The sequence below is a fragment of the Borostomias antarcticus genome (assembly GCF_949987555.1).
Source record: "Borostomias antarcticus genome assembly, chromosome: 16".
Lineage (NCBI taxonomy): Eukaryota > Metazoa > Chordata > Actinopteri > Stomiiformes > Stomiidae > Borostomias > Borostomias antarcticus.
This window is the reverse complement of record NC_140249.1, coordinates 9,704,661-9,722,458: the sequence shown is the minus strand read 5'-3', so window position 1 is coordinate 9,722,458 and position 17,798 is coordinate 9,704,661. Positions and strand designations below refer to the sequence as shown.

Genomic DNA, 17,798 nt, shown 5'->3' with positions numbered 1-17,798 from the left:
TATTGGGATTGGGCCTAAGTGCATCCAATCATTTTGGTGATGATTGGATGGCTTACCTACAGTACCTGTCACCCTGCCTAGAGAGGGTAATTTGTTCTGGAGGGAGGCCTGAAGGGAGGGGCGGGATTTTGTCAGTTCTTTTTTTCCTCCAAAATCTTCCCCAAGTCTAACAGGAGATCACAGACCACATACTGCACCTTCATTGAAATAACCAGGCATGCTTGATTTAACTCCAGTGCTACACCACTGACTTGGTGTGGGGGTAGACCTGAGCACTGGGGTGGGCGGGTCCATAGGGCTGTTTGTTCTGGTGTTGGGGTAGACCTAAGCACCGGGGTGGGCGGGTCCATAGGGCTGTTTGTTCTGGTGTGGGGGTAGACCTGAGCACCGGGGTAGGCGGGTCCATAGGGCTGTTTGTTCTGGTGTTGGGGTAGACCTGAGCACCGGGATGGGCGGGTCCATAGGGCTGTTTGTTCTGGGTGTTGATAGTGGACAGGGTGCCACCATACTGTGTGGAAGATGACTGGTTGCCTGCTAAGTCCTGTTGTAATATTCTCCATGCCTTCCTGAATAAACATGTTTACACAACCTTAACACTTCCTGACTGATGCTGTCTAAGTAAGTAGTAGGTTCTAAGTAGCAGTCTGAATACATCAGATCCACTCAGAGCACGTAGTAGTAGTAGTAGTAGCAGTAGTGCTAGCAGTATAGTAGGCTATATATAGTATATATATATATATATGATAGTTACCATTGATATGTGATTATTGTAATGATAATATGATAATATTAATGGTAATATATCTCCTTGTCAGGATTGTGATTAATCACGTGTGTTCACGCACTGGTTCAGTATGACACCTGACCTTGCATGAGTCCCCGCACCAAGTAACCACAACAGACAGAGCCTCACAGTCAACATGTTTTGTTTATTTACATTACAACATTGTCAACAAACAAACAATCAACTCACGTGTTGTAAAGTGCATTGGTTTTGAAACATAATGCTTTGGAGGTTGTTTTCACTAATGTCCACACCTCTCTGTCCCTTCACTGTACATCTCTCACACTGTTAACAGGCCATACAATCGACAGCAACGAGTCCTTTATTTACACACTTAATGTTAGGGGAGTCCTGAGTCAGAGGGGTCCTGAGTGTCATTACCAGTCTAGGACTGGAACTGATGCAGCCGGAAGTCCAGGGGCTTGAGGAAGTCTGGCAGCGAGTCGAGCTGCTCCAGGGGGATCGACTGGGTGAGTTTCTGCATGGCCTGGACGAACAGGGAGGGCGGGGAGACCCCGGAGAGCCAGTGGAGGGCCTGCTCCCCGACCATACTCTGCCACACGGCCGCGTTGTCCTGCACCTGCCGCTTCATCTGGAAGCACGGTTTGGGGGTGAAGAGGAGGAGGTAGCCCAGGCACACCTGTTTTCTGCGTATGTCCGGGCCGCCCCGGTAGATCTGGTGCAGCAGGCAGTCCAAGGGGGTGTCGCCGGACCCGTCCGTAACGGAAGGACACGCGCCGTGTCCTAGCAACAGGATCAAACACTCCGGACGCACCAGGTCACACGCCAGATGAAGCGCCGCCCTGCCGCCGTCCACGTGCACGCACCCGCGGCTGCTGAGGTAGCTCTGGCGCTCGCTCTCCGAGAAGTCCTTCATCGAGTCCATGATCATCTTCAGGATCGCCACACGGTTATAGCGCACGGCGACGGAAAGATGCGGCATAGTGGACGCTTGGCAGCAGCAGAAACTCCGACTGGGCATCTCCAGAGCGCGCACGGAGTACCTGTTGAGGAGGTACCTGGCGTACTGCTGGTGGTCGTGCACCAGCGCGTACAGGAGCGCCTCCGAGGGGGAGAAGGTGCACGCCCGGCCGTCCTCCTCCCAATGGAAAACCTCCATGGTCCGCATGTCCTCCAGGACCCACACCGGGAGCAGGTCCCGGACCGACTGGTAGAAAGCAAACGAGCTTCTCTGGCACTGCTTCTCGGATTTATAATCCGCCCGGCTGTCAAACATACCCACATCCCACGGCATTGTCACACTTATTCTGAAAGTCCCTTCGGCTATTTACATGAACACCTCCTCAAATGTGTGTTCGCATACACAATTTATTAATATTATATGTGACTGTGGAGAAAATCATGTGCACAGATATGCATAAGGAAAGTAGCAAAATGCACAGCAAAAGGTTGTTCAAGAATAATAGCCTTATATTGTAAGATATTGTCATCGCCAATAGCTGGAATTCGTCAGTGAGTTCGGGGTCGACCGGCCGAGGTTCTCTGAGCTGGGTCTTGATCTCGTAGCTCCAAACCCCTTCTTCCAACTCCATCGGCGCTTTATATAGGCAGGCGACCGCGGAGACCGAACGGCGCGACTCCCTTCTGCGGGACCGCCCATGTTGCTCTGCGTCACCAAATATTCCATTGGCTGATGACGATTCCAAGGTGAAGAGAGATGTGACATCACCGGTTCAAAGTGCCCTTAACTTTTCCATATTTGTGGCGAGTGTGTGTTTGGGGGACGCGCTATCGAGTGTCACCCGCTGCATACAGAACATTCGCGTTTCAACTCGCCACCACATGTTATGTGGTTATATAATAGGCTACGCGACTGGTGCACTGCGCTGCTGTCAAAAACATTCCCTGCGTCAGTTGTGCCACAGAAGATAACTCATTGCTCCAAAGGGTTCCATATTAATTCAAAGAAAGGCGAAACCTCGTTTAAGGACTAATCATTTCAATGTCAGCCGACCTTCCATGTATTGATATCGCGCAATATCAGTGTGTTTTACGCAAATTGCACTATGAAAATCCAATCTGTGAATGAATACCAAAGTCATTATGGATTAATGTGACAGGGTAGCCAATGCTCTGTGTTGAGGGATCTCTGGCAGGCAGTCTGTGCACCTGTTTAGATGGTCACCAGCGCCACCTGTCAGGCCAACAACTGTAACTGCAAGTCATCGTTAAATACCTCGAAACCCCATTTATGGAAGTCCTACAACTGTGTCTCAAGGAGGCTGACAATAATACTACAATTGGATGACTCGGAAGTAGCCTGGACTGAACACCAACATGAAGACTTAACAGTGGTGTTAAGTGAGATAACATAGGCCTACTGCTATTCACACACTTCACACGCACCCCACAACATTTTTTTATCCTGTATTTATTTTGTATTTTGCAAGGTTCATTTGCGCTGTCCTGTCTAGTCCTGCATCCTGTCTAATGTTGTCTCCATCCATCCAATATGCACCGAATGACCAGAACAGATTCCTAGTGTGCGTAAAAACTATCTGGCAATAAACTGATTCTGATTATCATGGAAATCACAAATGTAGTCAAATTTATTGAGAGGGACGCACACACATGCACACATCACACACACACACAGCGGCAGCGGTTCAAATCCCAGCTTCCGGCTGTCCACGTGTTGACGGGACATTGGTGTGTGAATGGGTGAATGAGAGGTCATTGTAAAGCGCTTTGAATAAAAGCACTATATAAATAGTAGTTGATAGTATTGATACAAGGGGGAATTCAACACATAATCAGTAAAACAGTAAGGCACAAAGGGAACAATCATTAGCCTACAGTAGTAGACCAACTCAGTCAAATCAAATTGTGTCAGTAGGCTGCCATGTCCAAGAAAGGTGTATACATTTTAGCTCGGCAGGCTACAAGGCGCCTTGTGTAATTCATTCTTGAAAAGTGCCATCACCATACAAATAAAGTAAGGCTATTGCCTATTATTATTAGGCTACTAATATCTGCATTAATTCTGGTGTATTTAAATGTTATAGCAAATGCCATGGACATTGCTTGTATCATGATAAGCTTTTGTAGCTTAGTAGCCTATATGACAAGCGCCTGCTTGCTGTGGCTCCTGTCATTCACACGCAGTGAATTCAATCCTGGACGGATGTCAAATCACAGAAACTCCGCTGCAATCTAAACATTTAATTGGAGAGTTTGCGCTGGTTCAGTTTGTTTCCGTTCAACTCCACTGCAAGAGTGCAGCCTTGTCCATTCATGAGAGAGAGAGAGAGAGAGAGAGAGAGAGAGAGATAGAGAGAGGGAGAGAGAGAGATAGAGAGAGAGGGGGAGAGAGAGAGAGAGGGAGAAAGAGAGACAGAGGGAGGGAGAGAGAGAGAGAGAGACCTCCTCAGGACGAGGCTCGTAGTGCCAACCAGCCACCTCCATCAGTTAGTTAGTTCATGATCCACTTCACATCCAGCCCCGTTGAGAGGCAGTCATACCGACCCACCTGGCCAGACCACCGAGCCTGCCTGCCTGGTTCCAGACCCAAACTGGACCGATAGCTGGACAGACTGCGTCAGCCGAATGTTATGAAACCGTGTAGAAGCGATGCTTAATTATTGTTTAAACTGAGCTAGCTAGTCATGCTACAGCAACTTTTATCCAAGTAGCAACGAGCTACCAGCATCCCTGCCCTGACTGACTTGGCGGAGGTGTTTGTTTTTCAAAGAGTCGAGAATCTCCCTTCTTCTGGAGGTTTCTGTAGCTATCAGCTCTCCGTCCTGGTTTAACCACCAAGACATCTTTTTTGGGACAGCAGGCTTGCTAATCTGAGCAACTCAGTTTGTTATCATCGCCGCCTCGTCCAGCTAGCTAACGTTAGCAAGCTGGCTAGGTCTAGCTAAGCTAACGTTCGCTGCCCAGCCTGCTAGCTAGCTAGCCTACTTGCTAACGTGACTTTGTTCGCTGGCTCGCCGTAGCAGCAGGCTAGCAGGGTGCTGCTGACACATCAGCCACTAGCATTAGCACTTAGCTAGTCAGCTAGCCAGGCAACTCGGAGTAGTTTTGTTGCGCTGTATCGATTTTCCAAGATGCCTGCGATGTTGGAAAAAAGCGGCTCTGAGATGTCAGGGAAGAGGAGAGGTAGAAACTCAGTTAATAATCCTAACAAAAGTTTTGCTACAAACGGGAATAGCAACAATTCGTGGGAGGAAGGAAGTTCGGGCTCCTCCAGTGATGATGAGCATGGTAGGTCTGATAGCCTCGGTCTCTCTCAGTTACTTCTCATCAGTATGGGATTCAAATATGTTTATTTCGTGTTTTATTCTCTGTGTTCAGGTGGAGGGGGTATGCGAGTTGGTACTCAGTATCAAGCCATCGTCCCGGATTATGATCCCGGTGAGTACATCTGTGTGATATTTCAATCGCAAATAAATGCCAGGTTTGAAGACATGGTAGCCTCGAACTCCCCGTGTTCGCCCATTCCACGAGTTGAGATTGTAACCTTGGATTATAGTTGTAGTTGACTACCATGTTTATACAATCCAACTCTTGACTACATCTTTATATCAAACTCTTGGCTACATATTTATACAATCCAACTGTTTTTGAGAGACAGTTACCACACTGATCCTAGTGTTTTATAAATGTCCCATTGGAATCAAATGTTGACAAATGATGTCTTCCTACATCAGTTGGAGTGGTAACTGTTATGAACTAACTACTCACTATTAGAGTTGATCACTCATTTGTTATACATTGTGTCATATAATATACTCCTGTAATGCAAAGTGACAGTGCACTCACTTTACTTTCACTCGTATGAATATATCATTGTCACTGGATAATTGTTGCCTTTGAATCTACCAAGTTGTACCTTTTTCATGTAGTTTCAAGTGGTACTATTATACTAAAATATGATATTAATAAACTTAAGTATTACACTTAAAACGGCTCAGTCACAAGAAAGAAATGCTGTGAATGAGATGACTGATGCTGCTATGTGAATGCCTGGCCCTGTGTGTGTGTGTGTGTGTGTGTGTGTGTGTGTGTGTGTGTGTGTGTGTGTGTGTGTGTGTGTGTGTGTGTGTGTGTGTGTGTGTGTGTGTGTGTGTGTGTGTGTGTGTGTATGTATGTGTGTGTGTGTGTGTGTGTGTGTGTCTACCAGAGGTGGCCAAGGCCGCCCAGGAGAGGGACAACCTGGGCATGCTGGTGTGGATCCCCAGCCAGAGCCTGGCTGAAACCAAATGTAAGAAACATCCACCATCTTATGTTTAGAATACATCTAACACCCAAACCTAAGAAACATCCACCATCTTGTGTTTAGGGTACATCTAACACCCAAACCTACGAAACATCCACCATCTTGTGTTTAGGGTACATCTAACACCCAAACCTACGAAACATCCACCATCTTGTGTTTAGGGTACATCTAACACCCAAACCTAAGAAACATCCACCATCTTGTGTTTAGGGTACATCTAACACCCAAACCTAAGAAACATCCACCATCTTGTGTTTAGGGTACATCTAACACCCAAACCTAAGAAACATCCAGCAACTCTTTAGGGTACATGGAACACATACAGTCCCTCTGTCCGCACTTTCCTTGGACACTGTCGGCCTGACAGCGTTCATATTTGGCGTGGATATCTGCAGGGGCCCCCGGTGATGGGGCCAGATTTTTTATTAATTTACGTTTTGCCTAATTTTAACCAAAACTACAGCTCCGGAGCCACCTCTCTTTTCACACAGTGCTGCCCTGGGATACATATCTCCCTGGGATCCATATCTCCCTGGGATACAAATCTCCCTGGAAGGTGCAGGCTTCCTAGCTAGGCATTGTTGTCATTATAACAGCTGATGATAGCACAGGGAATATTGTCTCTCATAGTCATATATGTGAGTTTCTCATTAACGTTAATGAAGCTATCATTCATAGACTCCGTTTACATCACAAGCACATATCCGAGAGGTCCCGTTGTAGCTAACGTTAACTAGCTAGCTTGCTCATCTTGGCCAAACCAAACAGTGCCACAGAGAGGAAGCAGTAGGCTAGGCTCTGCCATCACAGAACCATAGTGCCATCTTAACTGTACTGCCTATATCAAGGACACAGTCTCCCAAGATAGGATGATATATGTAGATAAGGATTGAATTGATTAGAATTGATAGATTGCTAGACTACGGATAGTAAATTGCCTGTTTGGGAACCTTTAAATGTCTAGCTGAGTACCTTAGGACTGGAATAAGGAACGGATTAGTGCTGATAAGTTAATGTTAGGACCAGCCATTACAAGAATGCCAATGTTCCTGTACATGCACTGGTTATATATGGCAAATTAAACTTTCTATGCTATTCTATACTTTTCTATTCCATTCTATTCTATTCTATTCTAGAACCACATGCAATGTCAGTGGCCCTCCTGTATTAACCATTTGCAGTTTGGTTTATTTGACTGTAGGCTTTAATACATTGTTCCACTAACACTCACAGCCACCTTGTAGATTCTGTAGAGGACAGCTGAACAACTCTACAGATGTGTGTGTGTGTGTGTGTTCGTGTGTGTGTCCATGTCCGTAGAAGTTTTCAACACCGCTGACTAAATGGCCAGTTAGTGATTGTGTGCTCCAATGGGTATCAGAACTAGTCTACATTAGCCCCGAAGTCATCTGGTATCTGAACTAGTCTACACTAGCCATGCTGTCATCTGAACTAGTCTACACTAGCCCTGCTGTCATCTGAACTAGTCTACACTAGCCCTGCTGTCATCTGAACTAGTCTACACTAGCCCTGGTGTCATCTGAACTAGTCTACACTAGCCCTGCTGTCATCTGAACTAGTCTACACTAGCCGTGCTGTCATCTGAACTAGTCTAATCTAGCCCTGGTGTCATCTGAACTAGTCTAAACTAGCCCTGGTGTCATCTGAACTAGTCCACACTAGCCCTGCTGTCATCTGTTATCTGAACTAGTCTAAACTAGCCCTGGTGTCATCTGAACTAGTCCACACTAGCCCTGCTGTCATCTGTTATCTGAACTAGTCTACACTAGCCCTGCTGTCATCTGAACTAGTCTACACTAGCCGTGCTGTCATCTGAACTAGTCTAAACTAGCCCTGGTGTCATCTGAACTAGTCTACACTAGCCGTGCTGTCATCTGAACTAGTCTAAACTAGCCCTGGTGTCATCTGAACTAGTCTACACTAGCCCTGCTGTCATCTGTTATCTGAACTAGTCTAAACTAGCCCTGGTGTCATCTGAACTAGTCTACACTAGCCCTGCTGTCATCTGTTATCTAAACTAGTCTACACTAGCCCTGCTGTCATCTGTTATCTAAACTAGTCTAAACTAGCTCTGGTGTCATAGGCACTAAATACCTAGAGATGTAAAGTGTTGATGAACAGTCACCTGAGCCAGTTCCTCATGGCTTTTACTTCTGTGTTACAGTGGATGAATACATTGCAATCGCCAAAGAAAAGCATGGCTACAACATGGAACAGGTAATAACAGAGTACTGCATTCAACTCTTACTAGATACAGCTCTGGTCTAGCCATCTGAGTGTGATGCTTGAATCATCAGTTTGACAGTCAGATCAGTGAAGACGCTGACTAGGGAATGACCTGAATAGTTCTATTCTACTAATAGTAGTAGTCTCTGATCTCCAGGGGGAAATTACAGTTACAGCAAGGCAACAAAGAAGCATACAAATTATTAAACTAACCTTATAAGTGTTTATCTGTGTGTGTGCGTGTGTGTCTGCGTATGTGTGTGCATGTGTATATGCGTGCGTGTGTGTGTGCACACTACAGGCTCTGGGCATGCTGTTCTGGCACAAGCACAACATGGAGAAGTCGCTGGCTGACCTGCCCAACTTCACGCCCTTCCCAGACGAGTGGACGGTGGAGGACAAGGTCCTGTTTGAACAGGGATTCAGCTTCCATGGCAAGACATTCCACCGCATCCAGCAGATGGTGAGGACACACACACACACACACACACACACACACACACACACACACACACTTCATTGTTCTAGACTCATCCTAACCCCTGGTCTTCCTCCTGGCCGTTAGTTGCCAGACAAGTCCATCGCCAGCCTGGTGAGGTTCTACTACTCGTGGAAGAAGACTCGCAGCAAAACCAGCGTCATGGACCGACACGCACGCAAGCAGAAGAGGGAGCGTGAGGAGAGGTGAAGGCCCAGTCCCAACCCAGCCCCTGGACTCTAGCTCCTACCGGCCCAGTCCCAACCCAGCCCCTGGACTCTAGCTCCTACCGGCCCAGTCCCAACCCAGCCCCTGGACTCTAGCTCCTACCGGCCCAGTCCCAACCCAGCCCCTGGACTCTAGCTCCTACCGGCCCAGTCCCAACCCAGCCCCTGGACTCTAGCTCCTACCGGCCCAGTCCCAACCCAACCCCTGGAATCTACCTCCTAGAGGCCCAGTCCCAACCCAGCCCCTGGACTCTAGCTCCTAGAGGCCCAGTCCCAACCCAGCCCCTGGACTCTAGCTCCTAGAGGCCCAGTCCCAACCCAGCCCCTGGACTCTAGCTCCTAGAGGCCCAGTCCCAACCCAGCCCCTGGACTCTAGCTCCTACAGGCCCAGTCCCAACCCAGCCCCTGGACTCTAGCTCCAAAAGGCCCAGTCCCAACCCAGCCCCTAGACTCTAGCTCTTACAGGCCCAACCCAACCCCTAGACTCTCCACCCTATACAGGCCCAATGAAGAGGTTGTGTGATGCGTGTCCGGTCTGTTCTCACACGTCTTTCCTCCATGTCTGCAGTGAGGATGAGACTGAGGAGAGCTCTGCTCACCCACCCAGCGATGTGGAGTACGAACCCAGGAAAGACGACAAGAAAGAGGTACTCTTCCAGCACCGTTAGCACACTAACTTAGCATAGCCATCATATACAACTGTTTAGTACAGTCATTGGCCCTGATCAAGCGATCGTAGGACAGGAAACTGGACATACGGTCATTTATCAGTTTGGATGTGAGCGGAGACTGAGACCAGGGGCCTCATTCATAAAACCTTGCTCAGGATTCGCGTACTAAGGGTTGCAGACATCCGCAAGTTCCAAAAGGTACGCACAACGATTTCCTGATTTATAACGAAGTGCGCACGCATGTCCCACGCCGGTTCCCCATTATGAATCTCAATCAACTCTAAACTTGGTGCATGTGAGCGTATGTTTTGTCCCACCCTCTTTAACGCCCATAAATGCCTATAAATAGCCAGTGAAACGCCTCCAATTCACAGAAATCGATACAGCTCAAATCTAACATGACGGCAAACGTGACAGCAAAAACGCGGAAGCGGCTCATGAGCCACTCGTCATCATTGGCCAGTAGGTCTCGCCGGTCCCTGCGACTCGCTCTCTCCGAATTCCTTCATCCACATCATCCAAAAGCAGTACATACAGTATAAAGCAACCAATGTGCTTAATTACGCATTGGAATTGCATGCCTTTTTATACCCACCCACGGACATGATTATATGGAACAGGTGTGATTGTCATTGACAATATATGAACCACGCACGTGATTGTTTGATTTCATTTCTGGGTATAGGAGACGATACAGTGATGACATGTAGAGGCGAGGACACTTATTACCAACAATGCTGGATGTCATGAAGACAGAACAGCCGATGACACAACATTCATAACATCTAAGACAATTAACAGCACTCTTATCTGCCCGACTGAGGCATCAAACACGGGATCAGTTTAGCCTTTTTCATTCATCAAAATATGCATGGCGATTTATAAATAGCTTATAGTAATGGGCGCCCTATGAATGTGGATTCCTGAATCAAACAATGAGGCAATGAAACACCACCAACAAACAGCCTATTTCTGTGTAACATCTTACAGTGAGTCATGTTATCCGTATAAATACACATTGCCTGAGTAAATATGTCGTGCACACTTAGAGATTTCTTGTTGCAGAAGGCTAGGCTGCATGTTGGCACTGTCATTTTCCCGGCGGTGAGACGGCCTTCTCTACGACTAGAGTGATTGTTGCTCTGACAAAATTGGGATTCACATAGCAGTGTAAATATGAAGGCCGTTCACAAGTCATTCACAACAGTATTTGAATAATATTGATTGCTTTGAGCACACAGCTTACACTGTTCACATTATTATTTACGAGAATAAATAAATAAAGGAATCATTTATGAGAATAAATAAATACAGTAGGGCTGTCCCCTGAAAGTCGACGAGTCGAATCATCAGTCGGCGACCCTTAAGTCGTCTGAGATTCTTGAAGTTGAGCAGTCGTTTTTTGCTCCACAGTCAAGATACGCTGGTGGGCTAAGACAATTCACCTGCCTTGTGATTTAAAAAGGAAAGGCCAATCACTCGTTTTAGATCTAGGCTGTTACTGTAGCTGTTGTGCAGTAAAAGGAGACTTGAGACTGATATAACAGAGGGAAGAAGGCAGGAATCCTCCCCTCCGCTGTGCGCCTAGCCTACTGTGCACCAGCAATCACGCACATTTCCCAAACGGATTATCACAACACAAAGCTGCTGTCCTAGATCCATCTTCTTGTATAAACTAAGATATCCGATGGAAAAATATATTTTTTCCCATAGACAGATTGAGCTGCGAAAATGCTTCAGTGACAGCCTATTCACGCACGCTTTCAAATGGGCAGTTGAGGAGACTATATCAAACCGCCCAACCCTAATGTAGGTTCTGGGAAACACTGCATAAAGGCCGTTTCAGATGGGGAGCGATATTCCGCCTGCGTTCTCGCTCGGATCAGCGGGGGACGCACGCGTCCTGCGCGCAGCGGGGAAAGCTGACTACAATTCAGCTCTTGTCGCGGGCGGGCGTGTGCACGAAACGAGCACACGCGCGACAATTTCAAGGGGTCGCGCCCGCTTGCCACTCCGCCCCAGATTGTCACGAAATTCAGAGTCGGGGACAGCCCTAAAATACAGGAATTATTTATGAGAATTAATAGGCCTAAATGAATCAATTGTTTAGCGATGACAGATCCATTTGATTATGATTCCCGGTTGGACTGTGCAACATAGGCCTATTTGAGAGTCAACTTAAGTCAACTTAACCCTAACCCTATTTTGCAATATAGGATATATTTATTGTTCACAATGTTGTCAATTTCAAAGCGTTTCTCGGGTTTCACCTTTCTGCCATTAGGATCGCAGTTTCTCATTTGGCCAGAACGTACAGTATGGGTCAGAGTGTGCTTAGAGGTGAGCACATTCTCCGCCATTCTCCCGTCAAGTTTGTTTTTTATAAATCTCGGAAGTTTGCTCAGGAGTGGCGTACGCAAGCTTTATAAATGAGGCCCCAGATCTCACGTCAAATCTCAGCTCGTGCGTTTGAGAATTGTCATGAGACTGATTCTGACTGGCATCTACGCAACAGCCACATAGTCATCAGTTTAAAACATGTAGACTACCCTACAGCTGAATATTCTTCATCCATGTGTCATATATCCCTAACATAAATGGGTACGGTCCAATTGTTGAAATTAACAGTCCTTTCGCTTTCACTTTGAGGTAGCCTACTTAGACTATGCAGCCTCACAAGTCTTAAAATGAAAGCAAAATTAATCTTACACCAATCAATCAATGTCACGGCTATACTGGTGACATAATTACAAGAAATCAAAATTAACAAATAAAAAGGGTCGGCTTATTCAGTCACCTATTTAACAACGCTTTGAGTTTCATCAAATAGGCTATGTGCGTCCTATCTGACCGTTACTGGCCGGAGTGAGAGGGGCCAGCCTCTAGCCAGACCTACCTGACTCGCTCACTTCATTCTCTCCCCTCACAACCACACCACTTGAACGCTTTCCTATAGGCCTAGGCTACTGGTTGAAGGATGAGAATTTACGGGATGAAATTCACATAGGCTTTAGCTCAATTTGAGAATTTTTTCCTTCTGTTATTTGTCACAATAAATCCTCAAATTGACAGCTATTTGTGTGCAGTGATTTTTGTATAGGCTACAGGGACGAGCGCAGGCTCTCAAACTGTATGTCTGGTTGTGTGAGTTGACGTGTGAATCATCCCCAAGATCAAATTGTAAAACACGAGGGTTTTTCGGGACCGCAGGAATCTTTCCATGGAGAGGGACGACTGGCTATTGGACGAGTGGCTGCCTATATTAAACATCCACATGGCGTGAACTGCAAAGGCAAGGCCAGAATATGTAAGGCTATGATATTCAAATCACGATTCATCCGTCACATTTATCAAGACCCGATCATTCGTACGATGTGATGTGGCACCGTATGAATATTTGATGAATCACAAGTGAACGCTGTCATACCATCGTTTCCGCGATCGCACCTGCGCCATTTTCTGTCGATAAATGAGGGCCAATCTGTTTCTCTCCGCACTGCTCATTCTAGTCATTACAACCAGGGCAATAGACCAATCTAGCCTGCACTAGGACCAAGCAGAAGTCCTGAGGAAGCAGAGATGTTTTGTGTTGAAGGGACTCCTGAGTCATGCTGTGCTCCAGCAGGTGGCATCAGGACCAGAGGCCAAGCAGGAGGCCAAGCCTGTCCCCGTGCAGAAGGTAACCAACCAACCAGCCAACTAACACACACTTAAGAATCAACATTATACATTCTGTCATTTTCACATTCATTTGATTCTCTGAGGTAAGCAAACCCCTACTACATCAATACAGATAACTCTGATGATAATAAAATAACAAAATACAAAATATGTCTAGCCTGGTAAACCAGACTCATTGTGATTTTTAAAAAACGTTTTCACTGAGTCTGGACTTTTACCCACCCAGAGCGATTTGAGAGAGCAGGAGTACTTGCCTTGACTGTCCTTCAACCAATCAGCGTAACTTAGTTTTGCCAAATCCTGTCAGAAGAACAGCAAAAACGTATTTTCCGCTGAGAAACTCCTCCAGTGCATACTCTTGTTCTTTGGTTGTTGTTATTGAATCTATTTCTGCAATAACTTCACTCACGGCTGTGTTTATTCTTCTAACGTTACCGCTCGTTGCTTCGGGAGCGGCCATTACTGTTCTACTACTAGTGTACTCCTGTATTTCACGTCATCATCTACGGGACCCAATCAGGGACTGGGGGCGGAACAGCAGTTAGAATGCAGTCTCCTGATTGGTGACCCATTTTTTGGGAAAACACCGAGTCTGGTTTACCGGGCTACAAAATGTCCCCTGTGCCGTGCGGCGGCTGAGGTGTCCTGAGAGGTGTCCAGAGAGGTGTCCAGAGAGGTGTCCAGAGAGGTGTCCAGAGAGGTGTCCAGAGAGGTGTCCTGAGAGGTGTCCAGAGAGGTGTCCTGAGAGGTGTCCTGAGAGGTGTCCTGAGAGGTGTCCTGAGAGGTGTCCTGAGAGGTGTCCTGAGAGGTGTCCTGAGAGGTGTCCTGAGAGGTGTCCTGAGAGGTGTTCAGAGAGGTGTCCAGAGAGGTGTTCAGAGAGGTGTCCTGAGAGGTGTCCTGAGAGGTGTCCTGAGAGGTGTTCAGAGTGGTTCTGAGAGGTGTCCAGAGAGGTGTCCAGAGAGGTGTCCTGAGAGGTGTCCTGAGAGGTGTCCTGAGAGGTGTTCAGAGAGGTGTTCAGAGAGGTGTTCAGAGAGGTGTCCTGAGAGGTGTCCAGAGAGGTGTCCAGAGAGGTGTCCAGAGAGGTGTCCAGAGAGGTTCTGAGAGGTGTCCAGAGAGGTGTCCAGAGAGGTGTCCAGAGAGGTGTTCTGAGAGGTGTCCTGAGAGGTGTCCTGAGAGGTGTCCTGAGAGGTGACCTGAGAGGTGTTCAGAGAGGTGTCCAGAGAGGTTCTGAGAGGTGTCCAGAGAGGTGTCCAGAGAGGTGTCCAGAGAGGTGTCCTGAGAGGTGTCCAGAGAGGTGTTCTGAGAGGTGTCCAGAGAGGTGTCCTGAGAGGTGTTCAGAGAGGTGTCCTGAGAGGTTCTGAGAGGTGTCCAGAGAGGTGTCCTGAGAGGTGTCCTGAGAGGTGTCCTGAGAGGTGTCCTGAGAGGTGTTCAGAGTGGTTCTGAGAGGTGTCCTGAGAGGTGTCCTGAGAGGTGTCCTAAGAGGTGTTCAGAGAGGTGTTCAGAGAGGTGTTCAGAGAGGTGTCCTGAGAGGTTCTGAGAGGTGTTCTGTCCTGAGAGGTGTCCTGAGAGGTGTCCTGAGAAGTTCTGAGAGGTGTTCAGAGAGGTGTTCAGAGAGGTGTCCTGAGAGGTGTCCTGAGAGGTGTCCTGAGAGGTGTCCTGAGAGGTTCTGAGAGGTGTTCTGTTCAGAGAGGTGTTCAGAGAGGTGTTCAGAGAGGTGTTCTGCTCGCCCCGCAGCCCAGCGGGGGGCCGGAGAGGGTGGCCCACGTCAAGAAGGACCTGCAGGGTCTGTCTGGGAAGAACCTCCACCGCGCCAAGAAGAAGCCCCCGAAAGGCATGCACCTGAACCACGGAGACGTGGGAGCCATGTCCAGCAGCGCCCCCGCAGCCGTGGGGGTGTTACGACAGCTGGACACCGAGCTGGTCACCATCAAACGGCAGGTCAGAGCTCCAGGGCTGGAGGGGAAGTCTGGGCTGTATAGAGGAAAGAGCTTCTCCTGTGATGGGGGTTTCTGACCAGTCTTGTCTCCCCAGATCCAGAGCATCAAGCAGAACAACAGTGCCCTGAAGGAGAAGCTCTATTCTGGGGTGGATGACTTCCGGGTGCCTGAGGTGAGGCTAGCTGACCTGGGGGCTGACCTGGGGGCCCACAGCCTCCTCTCTTAGCAGGGCTGTTGTTCCGTCATAATGGGACGTCACTTTGTAAGGTTGCTGCCAAGTCCTTCAGAAGATCCTGTTAGTGTATCTGAGCGGCTGGAATCTACCTGAGCTACGGCGGATTTTGATCTGATCTAATCTGTCTGATTGTCAGTATTATTAATTGTCAGTATTATTAATTGTCAGTATTATTAATTAGTTGTTGGATTTTTGTCCTCAGGTGACCCAGAAGTTCAACACTCGCTGGACCACTGATGAACAGCTGCTGGCAGTACAAGGTAATTAACCCCTGCCATCTACAAAGTAGTCTTTGCCATCTACAAAGTAGTCCCTGTCATCTACAAAGTAGTCCCTGTCATCTACAAAGTAGCAGGACGCAAAAGTTGCTCATTAGATCAGGGCTGAGTTTCCCAGAGGCATCGTAGCGCTACGGCGAACGGCATAGCTTACGATGAACGTAGCGCTACGATGCCTCTGGGAAACTCAGCCCTGGCCGGTAGGGGAGGTGAGCATCTCTACTGTGCAACCTGCCTCACACACGTACGCCTGCTCCCCTCGCCGGCGCTCTCGTCCTCCACGTGGCCCTCACACCTCTTCACTATGTGCTGTTTCCTCTCTCAGCCATCAGGAAGTATGGGCGGGACTTCCAGGCCATCTCTGACGTCATTGGTAACAAGTCGGTGGTGCAGGTGAAGAACTTCTTTGTGAACTACCGGCGGCGCTACAACCTGGACGAGGTGCTGCAGGAGTGGGAGGCGGAGCACGGCGTGGAGGGAGGGGCCAGGGGAGGGGAGGCGGAGCCCGGCGCAGAGGGAGGGGCCAGGGGAGGGGAGGAGGAGAAGATGGAGGTGTCGCCCAGCCCCGAGGAGGCGGCGGGGGGAGGAGCCAGCACGCCCGTGCCTCCGGAGGAGCAGAAGGAGCAGAAGGAGGTCAGTGGGGAGGGGGGCGGGGGGAGGGAGGCAAGCACACGTGAGATTTGGTGGAGAAAGGTCTCCTGTATTCTGCTAGGGTGTTTTCAAGTTGCGAGGCCTGTGGTGAGGTCAGCATGGTGTGTGAAGAGTGTGTGTTGATGTGGAGAGTTAACGGCCGTCCTCGTCCTCCCCAGGAGTCGACCCCCACAGAGACGCCGCTGACCCAGGCCTCCTGAGGGGACCGCAGGACAGGAAGCCCTCCAGAGTCTAGTACGCTTGGGAACGGGGGATCAAGATCCTGTACAGCCCCCCCCCCCCTGCCCCGCGTTGGAAGGGCATCCCTGCCCTGTCATCTTCCCTTCTACCCCAGCAGCCTAAACCTGACCCCCCCTCCTTCCCTCTGTCTCAGACTGGACCTGACCCCCCCTCCTTCCCTCTGTCTCAGACTGGACCTAAACCCCCCCCCCCCCCCCCCTGTCTCAGACTGGACCTGACCCCCCCCCCCCTCTCTGTCTCAGACTGGACCTGACCCCCCCCCCCCCCCTCTCTGTCTCAGACTGGACCTGACCCCCCCCCCCCCCCCCACACATAAAGACAGGCAGCAGCAGCAGTGCCTCTCTGCCCTCCAGATGCCACGGTTACCTACCAGGGTTCCCAAAAGCACTTTAACCTGCTATATATCACCATGGACCCACCAGTCCTCAGTCTATAACCTGATATATATCACCACCACCACCATCACCATGGATCCACCAGTGCTGTCTATAACCTGCTATATATCACCATTACATTACATTACATTACAGTCACCACCATGGATACACCAGTCCTCAGTCTATAACCTGCTATATATCACCACCATCACCATGGATCCACCAGTGCTGTCTATAACCTGCTATATATCACCACCATGGATCCAGCAGTGTCCTGGTCTATATCCTCCACCATCAGCATGGTTCCTCCGTCTCCTGGTCCGTGACCTGCTCTATATCTGGATTACACCTGCTCACGCTTCCTGGGTTTTCTATCTCTGCTTCTTGCAAACTTAGTCTCCCTGTTAACTTGACTGGGTTAGGTTCAAACATAGTCTCCCTGTTAACTTGACTGGGTTAGGTTCAAACATAGTCTCCCTGTTAACTTGACTGGGTTAGGTTCAAACATAGTCTCCCTGTTAACTTGACTGGGTTAGGTTCAAACATAGTCTCCCTGTTAACTTGACTGGGTTAGGTTCAAACATAGTCTCCCTGGTAACTTGACTGGGTTAGGTTCAAACATAGTCTCCCTGTTAACTTGACTGGGTTAGGTTCAAACATAGTCTCCCTGTTAACTTGACTGGGTTAGGTTCAAACATAGTCTCCCTGGTAACTTGACTGGGTTAGGTTCAAACATAGTCTCCCTGG

At 48.5% G+C, this 17,798-nt stretch overlaps 2 protein-coding genes across 2 annotated transcripts; one reads left to right on the top strand and one right to left on the bottom strand.

Annotated features, from left to right (window-relative positions):
• Positions 1 to 1,169: 1,169 nt before the first annotated feature.
• ankrd9 (ankyrin repeat domain 9) lies at positions 1,170 to 2,039 on the bottom strand (the record flags this gene model as incomplete). The annotated part of the gene is made up of 1 exon (XM_084450653.1): positions 1,170 to 2,039. One exon carries the CDS (start codon positions 2,037 to 2,039, stop codon positions 1,170 to 1,172), a length of 870 nt encoding a protein of 289 aa, XP_084306779.1.
• A 2,162-nt stretch (positions 2,040 to 4,201) lies between these two features.
• rcor1 (REST corepressor 1) lies at positions 4,202 to 16,299 on the top strand (the record flags this gene model as incomplete). The annotated part of the gene is made up of 12 exons (XM_084451286.1): positions 4,202 to 5,014; positions 5,105 to 5,164; positions 5,934 to 6,014; positions 8,215 to 8,267; positions 8,578 to 8,739; positions 8,842 to 8,960; positions 9,550 to 9,628; positions 13,278 to 13,331; positions 15,068 to 15,271; positions 15,365 to 15,442; positions 15,708 to 15,765; positions 16,109 to 16,299. Coding segments are annotated over exons 1-12 (1,296 nt in total), but the record flags the coding sequence as incomplete, so codon positions are not given.
• Positions 16,300 to 17,798: the final 1,499 nt, after the last annotated feature.